The sequence below is a fragment of the Anabas testudineus genome, chromosome 1 (assembly GCF_900324465.2).
Source record: "Anabas testudineus chromosome 1, fAnaTes1.2, whole genome shotgun sequence".
Lineage (NCBI taxonomy): Eukaryota > Metazoa > Chordata > Actinopteri > Anabantiformes > Anabantidae > Anabas > Anabas testudineus.
In genome coordinates, this window is record NC_046610.1 from 16,596,450 (window position 1) to 16,614,069 (window position 17,620).

The following is a 17,620-nucleotide window of genomic DNA, read 5'->3' on the forward strand; positions in this document are numbered from 1 at the left end:
TGAGCTACGTATTCTTCCTTCACAGTTTCAGTAGTTAATTTGTGGACTACTTCTGCATTCAGTCAGTCCACTAATATCTCACAGGCTTTTTCTCTTCTCTGTTTAATTATAGCAGATGCTTATTACTTTTTACATGTATGTTTCACTTCTTCATACAGTATGTCTTCATATGAAGCTGTTGCTCAGTTGGTGAGCAGTGTGCTGCATGAGAATATTACATTTAATTTTTGCAATCCTGTAATTGATACATATCTATTTAACAATGATGGTTTTCCTTATCCTTCAGAAAATTTAGTTTTTCTTCTTAATAGTGTCAAAAATGTTGCAGAAGTTCTTCATAAATATCAGACAAAGAGGCAGCAAAGTGTGTTGAAAAGCTTTTGTTGCTCGGTACTCCCTCCCATGGCAGAGTAAAATTTTTTATTTTAAAATTTGTTCCAGGAAATCCCCAATTAAACCCCCCACTATACCCAATTATTTCACTGCCTGCAGGCTTTGAACTTCTTTTTATCTAAGGCCGCATTCACATAAGTGTGACATCTATTGGACACTGTCAGAACCATATTATTACTTATGCTGTAGCAGTCACATACACACTTTAATTGGGAGCTCCTCTTTTTAAATACTAAAAAGAAAACACAGATTGACCTCTCCTTTACCTGCACAGCACACATTTTCTGCAGTACACAGTAAGACTTACAAGGCAGATCTGAGTAAATACTCCTGTTTTGTTTTTTTAGCTATCTATACCTGGCTTGGTTTAGTTGCACCTTCTTATCCCAGCTTAGCAAACTTGCAACGGATTAAGGTGTTGATAAAACTAGGTCAAGTTGGGCTTTTTTCAGTTATCCTGGATTTCTTAATTCTACTTTAGTGAAATACCGCTCATGTCAATGTCCTGAGAGTTAATAATTGAGAAAGTTTTGTATGAGATGCAACAATACGTATATTTAGATATTAGAGCCCTGTCTCTCTACCTTTCTCTCTATCTTGTCATTAAACAAATGATCTACAGCGATGATGGAGTGCGGTTATACCAGATGAATAAAAGGCAATTGCAGTATGCATATTTGTTAAACAGACTTTACTTATATATTAATTGTTTTATTTTGCTTTTCGGTTTCAGGTTTTGGGCAGAGTCAGAGCCAAACAACGAAGAAGATGAAGACTGTGCAGAAATAAGAAATAATGATTCACAAAACAGCTGGAATGATGTACCATGCAACGTTGGTAAATACTGGATCTGTGAAAAAAGCCTAGTACTAAAGTATTAAAGCTACCGTAGAAAGATAGTGGCACATTAAAGACCTGTTCAGAATAAACCACTGTACAGCTGATTATAAATAAGATTTGGTTGCAGCTACTGGTTGGACCCAAACACTTCCACCTTGGCTCAGACTGTGCTGCCAGGTGGCAGAGAAAATACTTACAGAAAGTGTAAATTTCCTTTTTTTACAACTACAGTGATCTCTGGTGGAAACAGCCTTAAAGGATGAACAGCACAGCCTTTGGAACTCTTAGCTAGTATTTAAATGAGAGCAGGCCTTAACGTACACATACATAAAAATCTTGTTTTGTATCCTTTTTTCACCACAACATGGACCTATAGGGAAAAACTACATTGCACACCTTGCATTTCCAAAGTACTGGACTAATCAAATAATGCAAATATAATATAAAAGACAAAATTGAGATACAAGCAGATCATATGCAACAATTTACAACAAAAAACATGTGTTCCCATATAGCTTTTTCCCCCTAAGTTCTGCCTTTACTTAGCCCTTACTTTTTTACTTGGTTGCGTCGTTAGTTTAAGTGTATTTTTAAAACACTTCTATTCAATAAAAATCAACTGTGCATCCTCCTCAAATTAAGAAATTACTCACTGATTTATTCATATTTTTAGAGAATGCTTTACTTAACTTCTCTAGAGACAATGAAAAATCCTCCTATTACATAGTAGAAATGTATCTTGCAAAAAAAATACTTAAATGATCCATAAAATAAACTTGTCACTATTTCAAATCCAAATTTAAAGGTAAAAAAGGCTGATTGAGCCAAAACTAACTGCAGGGCAGCCTCCTTCCATAACTCTGCTGACCCAGAACTTTTTACATCAGTATTCTTAATTACAACACTGGGAGGCGCACTTGTGTGAGTGTGCTTTGCTACACTCAACAGAGTTTGAAAGCACTTTCCAAATTGTAAAATTTGCTTTTGGAAGCCAGTATTTCTCCTGTAGTCTTGCAGTATACTTTACCATAACAGTGTATTAACTAACGTGACTGGACATATAACAGCACTGTAGCAAGACGGATACAGTCAGTTAACTGGACTTATCACTGGCTGATTAAACTGCTCATGATGGTTAAACACTACTGGAGTGGCAGATCACCTGCAGCTACAGTGAATGTACACTGTCGTCCACTGGGATGCTGGAGCTGATCCTGTTACAGTTCCTCCCTCTGCCCTGGTCTGTGGGTTTCGTTTTGTTTTTGTTCTGTCTCGCTCTCCTGCCACACGCCCATATATGGACTTCCTCTACTCTCCACTCTCACTCACCGGACTAATTGACTCATTCAGTTCTCCTGGTCATCCCTCTGTTTTATAAGCTCCCCTCAGTCCTCTGCTCGGTTTATTAGTTTGTCTTTTGCCTGCGTCACGGCAGCGCTTTTGTTTGTCACTTTGTTTATGTCCACCGTGTTCTTTTCAGTTGTTTCTTTGTTGGCGTTTGTTAGTTCCTTGTGTCCCCTGCCCTTTTTCGTTAATAAACCTCCTTTTGTTCTTACCTGCTTGGTCCCCGTCTGTCCGTTTTGTAACAAATCCCTAGTGTACCTAGATGAAAGGTGATGTACTGTACAGGTTACTGTACACCACCTCTCTGGCTACAGCTCTACAGAGTGATTCATATAGATTTAAACTATATTAAGCTAATGTGGACAATCAGCTGTAATTGCAGCTATAGTTTTTTTATCATCCTCAGCAGCTATATCCATTAACAAATTATATCCATCTCTCTGAGTTACAGTGATACTTGCTGCTCAGCAGCCACAGCTGAGGGTGAACCCACTCTCTGTGGCCACAGCCAGTGGGGGTCCACTGGATAATACAGGCTACACTCTAATAGAGTTATTGGTTTGGCTTAATAATAAGTAGCCTCCTTCCTTACAGGACATTTGTTGTCATATAATAAACACATAATGTCAATACAGTATATTTAGAACAACCTTGTGCTTTAACCAACACAAAGGTTGGCAGTGATCTCATCTTCATCCCAACCCCCAGTTTCCTGTTAACAGTCATGTGTGAGTATTTTGCTTTCTTCTTTATGAGAACCCACAGAGGGTCAGACAGAAAGAGCAAGAGAGAACTGATCTGACAGTACAGCTAAACATCAACATCATGGATGCAACTGATATTTATGCCAATGTTGAGGAACCATCAGGTGGTCACAGCAAGTGGAAAAGGGAGATGAACAGATCTACAAATATTTATGAAAATAAAGATGCATGTTGTGCTGTGGAGCAGAACAGAGTTGGACCTGCACTCTCAGGTAAGATTCACATGCAAACAGGCTCAAATAGAAACACTGTAATAAGACTGTTGGTTCATGCAAACGTGGACATTTTTTATACTAAAACTACTTTTTGTGTGATGGATTATTATTTATCTTCTGTGAGGAACAGAAGGATTAGAGTTTGGTTTTCTTGTGCATGTCCACTAATACAAAAATGTGTTTTTAAAACTTCTGCAGACACAGTAACAAAGAAAGTAATTCAACTATCTTCAGTTTCCTGGTTTTCTGCACTACTTGGTCATAAATGTGCTCACATGTCTTTATTGAACACAACCATTAAACAGTGTTTTAATAACAGGTTGAACAGCAATGACCTCAAGCAAATGTTTCCTGTAGCTGTGGATCAGTCCTGCACAATGTCCAGGAAAAACTTTGGCACCATTCCTCTTTAGAGAATTGCCTCACCTCAGAGATAGTCTATAGGGTTGATAGGGGGTTCTGGTTTGAACAGCTCTTGAGGTCATTCCACAGCATTTCCATTAGATTGAGGTCTGGGCTTTGACTAGGCCAATCCAAATGAAGGAATTTATGTATAGATTATAGTGAAAGGCAGGTTTGTGTGCAAACAAACCCTCCCAAAAATGGTTTTGCTAATGACATTTGCGAACCATAAATGAAAACACAGAGGCGCTCAGATCAAGTAATGCACAGCAGCAGGATCATGGATTCTGTGGTAGCAGCAGACACAGCTGAGCAGAACTATGATAGATTGGTGTCAGATAAATATGCTAATTTGAATTACATTTTTGTGTGGGAAAATAGACTTAATTAAATGTTAAATGTCTTCTAATTTCAGATGTTGCAAGAAGTAAAACAGTGAAGACGAGTTCCTGCAGAGCTGCTGCAGTGATTCTGGGTCTGCTGTGCCTTCTCCTCCTTGTTGGACTCATAACTCTTGGTTTCTTACGTAAGCACTTTGTTTACATCTTGATAAACATCAGTGGGTGATGCTGGTCAACAGTAATTGTTCTTTATGTACCAAACACAGACAAAGACAGGACAGAGTTGGAGATGGAGATGGTCCAACTACAAACCAGTCACAAGAACCTGACCAAAGAAAATGACCAGTTACAGACCAGTTTCAGGAACCTGACCAAAGAAAATGACCAGTTACAGACCAGTTTCAGGAACCTGACCAAAGAAAATGACCAGCTACAGACCAGTTTCAAGAACCTGACCAAAGAAAATGACCAGTTACAGACCAGTTTCAAGAACCTGACCAAAGAAAATGACCAGCTACAGACCAGTTATAGTATCCTGACTAAAGATCGAGATCAGCTCCAAAAAATACTTGAAAAGAGAATCGATGAACAAAACAATCCTCAAGGTATTTTTTTTATGTTGCCAACTTCATTACTCAAAGTCACTTTCTGACATGTCTGTTTACAGGGTTACTGATTGTTAGGACTTTTTTTAGACTTGATATGACTAGGTTTAAGCTTTTACCCAGGAGTTAAAATTCAAGTTTCAGCACATATTGTATTAAGATATTAGGGAAAGGTTGTTAAAGTTGTATTTGTAGTCAGTGCAAGGATCTCAAGAGAGGTTCAGTCGCTCTTCCCACACCAATAACTTTTGTACAGTCTACACAAAATGAAAACACATATTAATAAAATAAAAAATATCTGCAAATCTAGAAAAAACATATAAACTCAGTTACTATTAAATTATTACACTTAGTGCTTTCTTTATCTCTACTACCTCTGTTGGTCTGATATTTCCTTAATTATTCTGCTTGTGTGAAAAGATAAAATATGCAATATTATGTTATCAGAAACATTTAACTAAAATGTTAGGTAATAACATATTTGCAAGTAGGCTTTTACATTCGTTGTTATCATATTCTCATTATGATTTTTAGAAAACATAATCAAAAATACACAAACAAAAATAAAAAATGTATAGAAATGTAGTTTTATGGGAACATTTTTTTAGCTGCACTTGCCTGTAGAATAAGATTGGAGACGTTTACTCTTGGCCTGAAGCTGTCGACTGTTGGAGCCTCTGACAGTTCAGTGAGAGGCCGAGGTGCATTGTGCTAGTTAGTGGCAGCTAATGTTGCCTTGAGACAGAAGTCAAGTAGGCACACATCACAACTTTTTAAAAGATGATTGCAGCTCCCTCTGGTCCATGCACTGCTTGCTTTGGACACCTCTACCTCTAGTAGTTCTCCCAGCTGTATCATAAGTACAGGAATAGATATCTTATTCTTTAATTTAAAAAGTCTGTGGTACAAGCCTTTGTATATAAAGGAGAGGTTATTTAGACCAATGATGTACATGTCAGTGATGTAAGATGAAAGAGAAAGATTTGAGTGTTGAGTAAACTGAACATATTTTTGTAGTTTAAGAAATGCATGTCTGAATCAGTTTTTGTAACTGTGACTAAACTTGATTTATGAAAAACTAATCCTATGTGATTGTTAATAACATGCTGCTTTTTTTTTCCTTTGAAACAGTTCTGTATTCAGAGGTTTGGAGGCATTTCAATGGTAATTTCTATTATTTTTCTTCACTGATGAAATCCTGGCAAGAAAGCAGAAATGACTGCCAACAGAGAGGGGCAGACCTGGTGATTATCAACAGTGCTAAAGAGCAGGTATGTGTCTATATTGAGAGGAAAAAGTAAAATATTACAATAAATGTTGCCACAGAGGTGGAGTATAGCATGAAAATGTTCAGTTTACTCTCATCTTGTGACTTTTTGTTTCCTTCTGTCAACAAGGACTTCATTCGAAGCTGGAGAAAGCACATGTGGATTGGACTAAATGACAGAGAGGTAGAGGGGACATGGAGATGGGTGGATGGGACTCCTGTGCTGACTGCCACAAGGTTCACACTTTACTTAACTAGTCTATTAACATGGTGTACTGTGGGCAGCTAATTTTCACTTTAGACAATTATGGGATCTGTAAGATCTATGTTAGTGTAAATAAGACAACATTTCATATATGAACAGTCTTGGACAAACAATCCAACCCACTATGGATGTGAGTAAATAGTTAATGTATATGTAGATATGATCAATTGGAAAAGGCCGTGTCACTCCCTCTTTCTCTGACTCATCATTGGAACATATGATCAGTGTGAAACCTGATCCTGTTTTGTTCAGTGTTAATGTGTGAAGTCATGTCAGCATGAAATTATTCCAGATGTTGTTGGTGACAGCAGTCATTTGTGTCTAAAGTATGATTTTGTCATTATCACTGTGATTTATATACTTTATGTAAGACAATGTTTATTTGTTTTGTTTTGCGTTTGGCTTTCAGGTTCTGGGGAACATCAGAGCCAAATGATGCAAAAGGAACTGAAGACTGTGCAGAAATCTACAATTATGAGTCTCAAAACAGCTGGAATGATGCACCATGTGAAATACAGAAACACTGGATCTGTGAATCACGTCTCAAATAATAATCCAAACTCATCAGACAGTGATAGAAAAGTCATTTCTCAGGTTTAGCTAGTTAGTAGAAGCTGCTGTATAAAGACAGTGGCTCATATATGAATATGTAGGGGTTTGGTACAATGCTTTGAAAGAGAAAACGATGAAGACTAATGTGTATTTTTGTTGTGGTCTAAGACTCAAAACATTCTGACCCTGTGACCTGACAATAATCTACATACAGCATCCGTGGAAATCTTGGAATCCTTGATATGAGATAATACTGAAAATCAAGCTACTGCAGGAAGTAAGTTTTTTTTTTTTACATTCTGCTTGCTTTTGTAACAACTTTGCTTGCTTTTAAAATAAACCTTCAAAACTTATCTGTTGTGGCTGGGTACATTTCAAAAGTTCAAAATACAACATCATTACAAAAGAGTAAAACCAATATGAAATTATATATTACTGAATAATAAATACTGATGCATTAACATCAGTAATGTTCTGTAGCAGCTCATAAAGGTGGAACTCATTTTAACACTTTACGTACTGACAGCTTCTTCAATAAATCAGCATTCATTAAATTGTGTTTTCACTATCTGCATCTGAAACCAAAGTTGATTAATTAATTCTGAAATGTTTAGGTAACGTCATGAACTTCAGAGTTGTTCTACTTCAATCTATTTACTGACCATCTCTTATCCACAGTTTCTGTACATTCAAACTAGGTACAATAATTTGTTTTATATTATGTTGCTCCATCTTAGGTTGCTTTATATTTTATTTAGTTTTGTTTTGGTGCTAGTACTAGTGTTGGTAATATTGGTGCATTTAAGCAGCAAAACTAAAACCTTTCTGATAATAATAATGTAGTGACAGCTTTGATGCTGTTGGATCCTCAATACACACAACTGTTCCACTATAGATGCTGCTAATCTGTGTGCGACAGCTTCCTCGTTGTTGTGGTTGATTTTTTAGTAAGCAATTCAGAAAGTAAAATAAAAACTGTGTTAATGTGCCTGCACTGTGATTCTGAAGGAGACTCACTTCACTGTGGCTATCAAGCGGTGGAGCCAAGTTTCAATAATATAATGCAAAATGTCAGCCTAAATGACCAAGGTCCAGACCTCAGTGACCTCATGGTGGGCTGCAGCAGTGAGGTCGTCAAACTCTTCCATCTTCTTTTTTGCTGCTGCCTCAGACTATTATTTACAAATACTTCCACTTAGTGACTTTGTCATATGCATAAAAAGATAATTTTCTAATAATTGTTCCATTATTAATTGTCTATTATTTACATTGATATGTCCTTTTATGTTCATCTGTGAACATTCTCTATCAAGATGTCTACAGAAAGTAAATTTAATCTATTAAAAATGTCCAATTTTTATTTTCTTGATGTGTACTGTAGTTGTATGTAGTTTCTATTCTGTCCAATCCTTTATGATTTATGACTTATTTACGTGATTATTTATTTGCCTCACATATTACATTTTATAACACACTTTACAGCAAAAGAGGAAGGTACTTTTATATAGCGTCAACATAAACAGGAAAAAGTGGTCAGCGTACAGGAATTTATCTCACTAGATGTCTGTTTCCTGTTCAGTATAGAATGACTTGTAAGAACAGCAACTTGTAATTTTAGAACCAGACTGTTAAGATGTTAAAGTTCTCAGAAATCTAAAAACCTGCTACAGTTCCTCCCTTCATCCCCGTTCAGTTAGTTTTGGTTTTGTTTTGTCACCTGGTCTCACCCCACTCCAGCCACTTCCTGTTTGCCTCTGTTTGGACTTCCTCCCCCTCCACGCTCCTGCTCACTGATTCATTTCACCTGTGTGCCCCGGTCTCTTTCTAAGCTCCCCTCGATCCTCTGTTCACTGCTGGTTCGTTGGACTCCACACTAAAATCTTCGTTGGTTTGTTGGACGTCACCACAAACGTTTGTTTGTTATTTGTATTACTTTGGACTTCATTTGTTGGACTTTGTTTTCCCCTTTGTGAGTTCTTTGCCTGCCTTTGCAGAGATTTTTTGTTAGTTTTTTTGAATTCTTTGTTAGTATGTTAGTTACTTTTTTTGTGTACCTTAGTGTATAGATTTTCGTAGTCACTTTGTATTATTGATTTGTAAGTTAATTTGTATTTTTTGTCTGCATTAGATTATTCGTTGATACTTTGTGTGTCTAGTTTGCTTGTTAGTTTGTATTTTGCCTGTGTTACAGCAGCGTTTTCCATTGTTACTTTGTATATATGGTTAGTGGGTTCGTTAGTGTTTTCCTTGCATCAGTGCAGTGTTTTTGTTTTTACTTTGTTTCACTTTAGTCCTGCTTGTTTGTTTTCTTTTTTCTGTCTTGTTGGTTCCCAGACTTCCCCGTTTTTTGGACCGGGTGATAAGAAACCCTTTGTCTTTTCTCATTTGCCAGTTTGTAACAAAACCAAACCGAATGAGTAACAAGCATGCAGCAGATGTAGTATATTTTTTATAAAGCGCCAAATCCTAACAAAAGTCATCTCAAGGCACTTTTTGGTGTCTAAGGTTTAAGAACAACATCCCCAGCAGCACTGGACGAAGAGGAAAAGCTCCCTTTAATGGAAGAAACCACTAGCAGAACCAGGCTCACGGTGGGTGGCCATCTGCCAACCCTGCCTGACCGGAAACCTGTCTCTGCCCGACTCCCCCCTAACCGGACCTGCCTTCTGTTTTGACCTGCCTCTGCTCTTCGACAACGTGAGTGTTTTCTGCCTGACCTGTTCCTGCTCGTCCTCTGCCTCTGTCCCTGTATTGTCCATAAATTGGATTCCCTTGTGTATGACCTGGACCGTCTCCTGGCATCATTATCAGTCTATTGGATCTCTGTTTTCTAGATTACCTCTCAGTACTGACATGGATTTTTGTTTGGACCTCGGATCTTGCCTAATGGACATTAGTGCTTGGACTGCTTCTTGTGTATAACCCTGGATTTGTCTCTTACTCTGCGCCTCGGCTTTCTGGAAACCCATCTACTGTTTTTTGTTCACTTACCCACTGTGCTTTTGCCATTTAGCCAGTTCTGCAGATCATATCATTCCTCCTCTGCTCCCAGTCAACATATGCCTCACTCTACTGTCGGCCATTTTGGAATCTCCACTATATCCTGGAATCTACAACTCTTCAGTCTTCTCTCTGGTTCACTCCTCCCCGCTTCTCAGCCACAGCTCATCAGGACTTCAACCACCATACTCACCTGACTGTCATGAGTAAGGAGGGGGACGAGGCAGGAATGAACTGAAAACGTGATTTATTATGGAGAACTACAAAAACAGGGAAACTAAGGGGGGGTGTCAACAGACACTACAAAAACAGACAAAAACACAAGGACAGAGTAACAACCGAAAACTACCAAAATGGCGTGGAACAAAGTAACAAATCAGGAACCAAAGTACTTAAGATAACCGCTGCTCAATTGCAGGAAAACACTCACAGGAGAAACAGGTAACAATGTCCAAAAGTTCAGAGGGGGGAACCGAGTCCAGGGAATCCAGAGGGGGAAGCAGACAGGGTTGAGGAGGACGAGCAGGAGCAGGCAGGGTTGAGCAGGAGCAGGCAGGGTTGAGCAGGAGCAGGCAGGGTTGAGCAGGAGCAGGCAGGGTTGAGCAGGAGCAGGCAGGGTTGAGCCGGCATGGGAGACACAGGCTGGGACATGAAGACGATCTGACAGAGGGAAAAGGACTGAGGAGAGTTTATGTAGCCTGAGGGGAACACAGGTGAATCCAATGTTCAGCTGATTGCTGTGAGCACAGGGAGAGAAGGGGCTGGTGGGCGGAGTCCAGAGGGAGAGTGAGGGAGGAAAACCAAGGCCGGCCAGGGCCAGGCGGAAACCATGACACCTGATGACAGCTCAGTTCTCTGGTCCTGTGTGATCTCTGGCTATGGAGTCGGATCCTAGGCGCGTGACAGTAGTTGGTGATCGCCTGGATGCCCTGCCACATGCGCCGGCTGTCTCCGCTGTCCTCAAAGTGGCCGTGGATCCTCCTGGCGTGTGTCCAGAAGTGGACAACAGCATGAAACTCTTCATGTTGATGACTTTGTCAAGGAGTAGTAGAGTTATTATAAAATAAAATAGAAAAGGTCAAGTAAAGAAATTCATGAAGGATTCATTGAGTCTGAGATCCAGGGTGGGTATCCATAAGTCCAGTCCAGATTCAAGAGCCAGCAGAAAGACATGTCCAAATCTAAGTCCTGGGGGGTAGAGCAAAACACAGGCAGGCAGATAAACAGTCTTTCAAACAGGGTTTGAGGCAGAAGGTACATTTGTCTAATTAGGACTAGCTAAAAGATGATGATCTAAACCTCTTCACATCATGCTACTCCCTGAGAAAGATGCCAGTTCCCTGTAATGAGCAAAGTTTGTCAACTGTGTTCAAAGTAAACTCCTTCATTCTGGTTGCTGGGTCCGTGTTGTGGCCAGACTAGACTGTCCGGTTACACAAACTGGTGAACTCAAATGCAAGACTGGGCAAAGGCAGGGTTGATACATTGAAAATATATTCAAAATGTAGCAAGCAGAAATACAGAACTAAAAAGGGGAACACAAAGAGACAAAAGACTCCATAGCCAGAGACCACACAGGACCAGAGAACTGAGATAAGAAAGGCTTTATTGACAATAATAATGCAGTGGATGAAAGTCTGGAACTTGCGGCTGAACAGAGCTGGCGTCAGGTGAGTATGGTGGTCTAAGAGAGGAAACAGAGTTAAATTGAGTCTGGCTGGATCTTGGGTAATGTGAATCTTGGAGTACTCACTGAAGTCCTGATGAGCTGTGGCTGAGAAGCGGGGAGGAGTGAACCAGAGAGAAGACTGAAGAGTTGTAGATTCCAGGATATAGTGGAGATTCCAAAATGGCCGACAGTAGAGTGAGGCATATGTTGACTGGGAGCAGAGGAGGAATGATATGATCTGCAGAACTGGCTAAATGGCAAAAGCACAGTGGGTAAGTGAACAAAAAACAGTAGATGGGTTTCCAGAAAGCCGAGGCGCAGAGTAAGAGACGAATCCAGGGTTATACACAAGAAGCAGTCCAAGCACTAATGTCCATTAGGCAAGATCCGAGGTCCAAACAAAAATCCATGTCAGTACTGAGAGGTAATCTAGAAAACAGAGATCCAATAGACTGATAACGATGCCAGGAGACGGTCCATGTCATACACAAGGGAATCCAATTTAGAGGCAGAGGCAGAGGGGAGCAGGGACAGGTCAGGCAGAAAACACTCACGTTGTCGAAGAGCAGAGCAGAGGCAGGTCAAAACAGAAGGCAGGAGGAGCAAGAGGAGACTGACAGACCTGCTAGTAAAGAGAGGGGAAGCACAGGTGCAGACAATCGGTAATTAGCAGGTCACCTGACAGGGAGAAAACAAGGAAAGCAGGGACAGACAGGGAGGCGGAGCTGGAATCATGACAGAGCATAGCCAACTAAAAAAAATACATACAGATAGTAAAACATAAGCTATAACCTCCTGCCACTTAATAATCAAGCTCCATCTTATCTTAAAGACCTGATGGTTCCATATTTTTCACTGGACATTTAATAATGGATGTGTGTGTGTTTGTATGGCTATCATTATGAGGACCAGCATGAATTTTCAACATTTGGGGTGACATTTTAGCCGGTCCTCCCAGTGAGAAGGGTGTTTTAAAGAGTAATTTCTGGGTTATGACTAGGTTTTATGGTTAGGGTTAGGTTTGGTTAGGGCTAAAGTTTAGGGTGAGGCAGTTAGTTGTGAGGGTTTGGGTTAGGGTAAGGCACTACACATATTAAATAAAAAATCAATACAGAGAAGATTAACATGGCCTAACAGCAACAGGGGGCTGTGTGTGTGTGTGTGTGTGTGTGTGTGTGTATGTGTATGTGTGGACATACATTTTTAATGATTTTGACTTATTATTTAAAATATATAAGAGATTATTTAATTAACCAATACAGAATGCAGCACCATGCATTTACAATGACTAAAGAGATTCTTGTTATCGAACACACTCTCAAACTCTTTATTTCCTATTAAACACGTGTGAATAAAGCCGTCACCACAGTTCTGCACAAAGTGTTCACACCAAAAAAAAAAAAAAAAGCATATGTGTGAAGAATGAAAAAAGGAACTTGAGAACACACACAGCCAACCTGTCACAGCGTGACAGTGTGTAGGTGTTAATGTCAGGAAATTAGCATTTTCAACTTGTTGGTCCAAAAAGCTGTTCTAATAAGGCACTGTGATTCCTTTAGAGCTCTTTTCTTGTCTGCTTAAAGCTAAAATATTTTATCCCCTGTGCCATTTTACCTTTTTAAAAATGTCTTTTAATTTATTTTGCATCAATAAGAATGCAAAGTTTTTACCTAGTGTTTTATGAAATATCAAAACATCAACATGTTACTATATTGTTTTCTAAATTCAGGTCTTGGAGAAAGTAAGCATTCTTCCATACCGTACAAAAGCTAGACACAAGTTTCCAGGTTTAATGCATGTATGTCTGCTTGGTAAAAGGCATGGTCTATCGAGTGGCCTAGTAGCCGAATAGTTAATGCACAGACCACGTAACTGCAGTGTCCCAGCTTTGAGACCAGCTGAGGACTATTGCTGCATGTCAGACCCCTTCTCTTCTTCCACCTTTCCTGTGTATCTTTTAACTAACCTCTAATCACTGTTTTATTGGTGACACCTGCTTATGACACTATTTAACCTGTCCAGTTTCAGTTACCTGTTACCAGATAGTTTATTCCTTCATTGTGAAAATTCTTCAGCATTGGTGTTTTGTCATAAATATCTGTGACTTTTGACTTGTAAGTAAGTTTATTTAACAAGGAGGATGGGAATAGAGAGTAGCCTTTTTTTTTTACCAATAGAATTCTGTTTAGCAAAATTATTTAGATTTTGGATTATTGGAATGGGATATTTGAGCTGTGGACTTCTTGTAACAAGCTGTCTTCTTTTTGTGAGACCTCATATGTCTATGTGATGCTTAGGGCGACTTACATCTGCTGTACCACCACTCTCATGAGCTACATTATAGCTTGCATCCTGTTGTGCAAACCTACAGACTGAAAGATACCCTGTGGTTAGGCTATTTTCCGTCTGTTTGTGTATTTAATCTAGATATTTTTTTTAAGAAAACCACTGTTTCTATTTTTTTAATTACTTCTTTTAGATAGGGAACTCTGTTTCCATTTAGAGGCTGAAACAAACCTAACCAGTAAACACTTTTAGAGAATATAAAACACAAACCGACATTTGCCCAGTTACATTTTATAGCCTGTTTGGGGTCAGTGCTGTTTATTAAAATGTATTATGTTTGTGTAGATACTGCCCTCTGCTGGTCTACTGCACAAATTACTACTAGAAATGGACAGTCCTATGTCTTGAAGTCTTATGTCTTCAATGTTATCTTGTATATATGTATATATAGTCTTAAACCTTGTAAAGACAAATTTGAAAGGTCACTTGATTTGATATAATTCCATATAAGTAAAGGTGGAGTAGGTCACTAGGATCAGTGAAGACAGTGGAGAGAAAATTGTTCTTTAACAAAAGAAACCTCCAGCAGAACCAGACTTGGGGTGGGCAGCCATCTGCCTCAACTGGTTGGGATGAGTAGAAAGCAGGGAGAGAAAAGGCAGGATCAAGCAGCAGACACTGAGCAGGTTAATGGGGCAAGAAGCCTCACTGTAAATGTGTTTACATTTGGCACAACCAATGATGAAAAAGTATGTTTTCTTGAAATGTGCAGGGGTCGATGATACATTAGGCGCTTTAGTAGAATTTTGTAAGTTATTGCATGCTGCACCAAGCTGATGCATGTCTTTAATAAAGACCTGTCTGTAAAACTGTAAAGATCCATGAGTGTGTTCTGCAAGCAATGACTTTGGAGAAGAATGAAGAGAATAACGATTGAGAGCACAACCAGATCAGTCAGCATCAGATGTACATTTTACAATGTCATCAGTATCTGAAATTGCAGGAAGTAATATGTAAATTATGCAATAAAGCTTCTATGCTGATAGGTTACCACAGAGGTTGATCTGAATACCTCCTGTTTGAAAGACATGCTAACATGTAAATACTGTAAACAGCTGTGTATGAATTTCATAGATTAACGAAAAGAAGTCAAACCTAAATTTTTGAAATGTGTCTCTGGCCGAACAAATTACATTACTCTTACAGTAAATCACACAGCAGAAAATGTTGATGCTTCTCACAAAGAAAGGGTAGTGAACAGGAACAGCTGCACATTTAATGGCAGCATCAGTCCATGTTGTCAGGTTTTATTAATAAATCATTAAAATGTTGGCTGCTCTATGTTATTGATGTAGTTTCACCCTCACTTTCACGAAAGCCCATCAGCTTCCTCTTCAGCTCATCTGGCTCCTCCTCACGTCGAGTGTTCGTGATGTAAAAAAAAAACAAAGACACATAAATTGTGCAAAAAAGCTGGTATTTGTGGAGACATGTTACCACAGACTTTGGTCATACACTCTGTACTCTGTACTTTCACCATAAGAAATGTTTGAGAGACTTACACAACACTGCGGCACAGAGGTTGACAAATGCTGACAAACATATCTGGTGTCCGAAAGCTCTGACCTACTTACTTACTTACTTACTTGGTTGTGCTTTTAGCTGTGTTTTGGGTCATCATCTGGTTAAAGGTCCAGTGACCTGTGACTAAGACCAACAAATCAGTCCAGGTCATGTTTATTTGTTCTTCTATAGTATCCACTTATTTCAGTGGATAATGTGTTCTTAATTTTTGTGGAACTCCACCAAAGGATTTGTCCACTTATCGCACAGTGTTGTGTAAGTCTCTCAGGCGTTTCTTACAGTGAAACACACTGCTGGTAACATGTCTCCACAAAATACCAGTTTTTTTGCACAATTTATGTGTTAAGTCTTTCTGCTTTTTTAGACACAAACACTCGACGTGAGGCTGGTTTTAAAAACCTAACTGAGGAGCGAGATGAGCTGAAGAGGAAGCTGATGGGCTTTCGTGAGAGTGAGGGTGAAACTACATCAATAACATAGGGCAGGCAATTTTTTATTGATTTATTAATAAAACCTGACAACGTGGACTGATGCTGTCAATAAATGCGCAGCTGTTCCAGTTCACTACCGTTTCTTTGTAAGAAGCATCAACAATTTCTGCTTTGTGATTTACTGTAAAGAGTAATGTAATTTGTTCTGCCAGAGACACATTTCAAAAATTTAGTTTTGACTTCTTTTCTTTGTCTTCTTCATTTACACGTCAGTCTTTGTGACATTTCAGAATTCAGTATGACTGACAAGCTAGCGTGTGCGAGTGTAACATACAAAATGTGTAACGATGTGTATTATTTGTTAATTTAGTTTCTTTCAGTTACATAAAGAAAAGATAGGAGTTTGTCCTCCAACTGTAGCCATCTCCCTTTGTTCCCTCAGAAACTTTGTTTAGTCTTCTTTACTCAGCCATCTTGTTGCTGCCTCCACTTCAGCACCATTGATTCATTAATGTTAAACGTCTATTCCTGTGTTCTACTATGTGACTGACTCAATATTGATCCATATACAGTGAGGGAAAAAATTATTTGAACCCCAGCTGATTTTGTAAGTTTGCCCACTAACAAAGAAATGATCAGGCTATAATTTCAATGGTAGGTTTATTTGAACAGTGAGAGACAACAATAAAAATCCAGAAAAATGCGTTTCAAAAAGAGTTATAAATTAATTTGCATTTCCATGAAGGAAATAAGTATTTGATCCCCTATCCGTCAGCAAGATCTCTAGCTCCCAGGTGGATCTTATACAGGTAACGAGCTGACATTGGCAGCCCTCTCAGCTTGTTACCTGTATAAAAGAGACCTGTCCACAGAAGCAATCACTCAATCCAGATTCCAAACTCTTCACCATGGCCAAGACCAAAGAGCTTTCCAAGGATGTCAGGGACAAGATTGTGGACCTATACAAGGCTGGAATGGGCTACAAGACCATCGCCAAGCAGCTGGGTGAGAAGGTGACAACAGTTGGTGCAATTATTCGCACATGGAAGAAACATAAATTAACTGCCAATCTCCCTTGGTCTGGAGCTCCATGCAAGATCTCACCTCGTGGAGTTTCAATGATAATGAGAACGGTGAGGAATCAGCCAAGAACCACTCGGGAGGAACTTGTCAATGATCTCAAGGCAGCTGGGACCATAGTCACCAAAAAAACAGTTGGTAACACACTACGCCGTGAAGGACTGAAATCCTGCTGTGCCCGCAAGGTCCCCCTGCTCAAGAAAGCCCATCTACAGGCCCGTTTGAAGTTTGCCACTGAACATCTGACTGATTCAGAGGAAGACTGGGTGAAAGTGTTGTGGTCAGATAAGACCAAAATCGAGCTCTTTGGCATCAACTCAACTCGCTGTGTTTGGAGGAGGAGGAAGGCTGCCTATGACTCCAAAAACACCATCCCCACTGTCAAATATGGAGGTGGAAACATTATGCTTTGGGGGTGTTTTTCTGCCAAGGGGACAGGACAATTGCACCGCATCAAAGGGAGGATGGATGGGGCCATGTACCGTCAAATGTTGGGTGAGAACCTCCTTCCCTCAGTCAGGGCATTGAAAAGGGTCGTGGTTGGGTACTCCAGCATGACAATGATCCAAAACACACGGCTAA

At 39.4% G+C, this 17,620-nt stretch overlaps 1 protein-coding gene across 1 annotated transcript; it reads left to right on the forward strand.

Annotated features, from left to right (window-relative positions):
• The first annotated feature begins 3,351 nt into the window (after positions 1-3,351).
• On the forward strand, positions 3,352-7,322 carry LOC113161700 (C-type lectin domain family 4 member M-like). The gene is made up of 6 exons (XM_026359483.1): positions 3,352-3,553; positions 4,374-4,484; positions 4,566-4,904; positions 6,036-6,175; positions 6,302-6,408; positions 6,846-7,322. The coding sequence occupies exons 1-6, from the start codon at positions 3,403-3,405 to the stop codon at positions 6,985-6,987; spliced, it is 990 nt and encodes a 329-aa protein (XP_026215268.1). The 5' UTR covers positions 3,352-3,402; the 3' UTR covers positions 6,988-7,322.
• Positions 7,323-17,620: the final 10,298 nt, after the last annotated feature.

Excerpts from the sequence above, each read along its gene's own strand:
- LOC113161700 (XM_026359483.1), top strand. The coding sequence starts at position 3,403 with ATGGATGCAACTGATATTTATGCCAATGTTGAGGAACCATCAGGTGGT. Across the intron at positions 3,554-4,373 it reads AGTTGGACCTGCACTCTCAG|ATGTTGCAAGAAGTAAAACA; the intron begins GTAAGATTCACA and ends TTCTAATTTCAG. Across the intron at positions 6,409-6,845 it reads CCTGTGCTGACTGCCACAAG|GTTCTGGGGAACATCAGAGC; the intron begins GTTCACACTTTA and ends TTTGGCTTTCAG.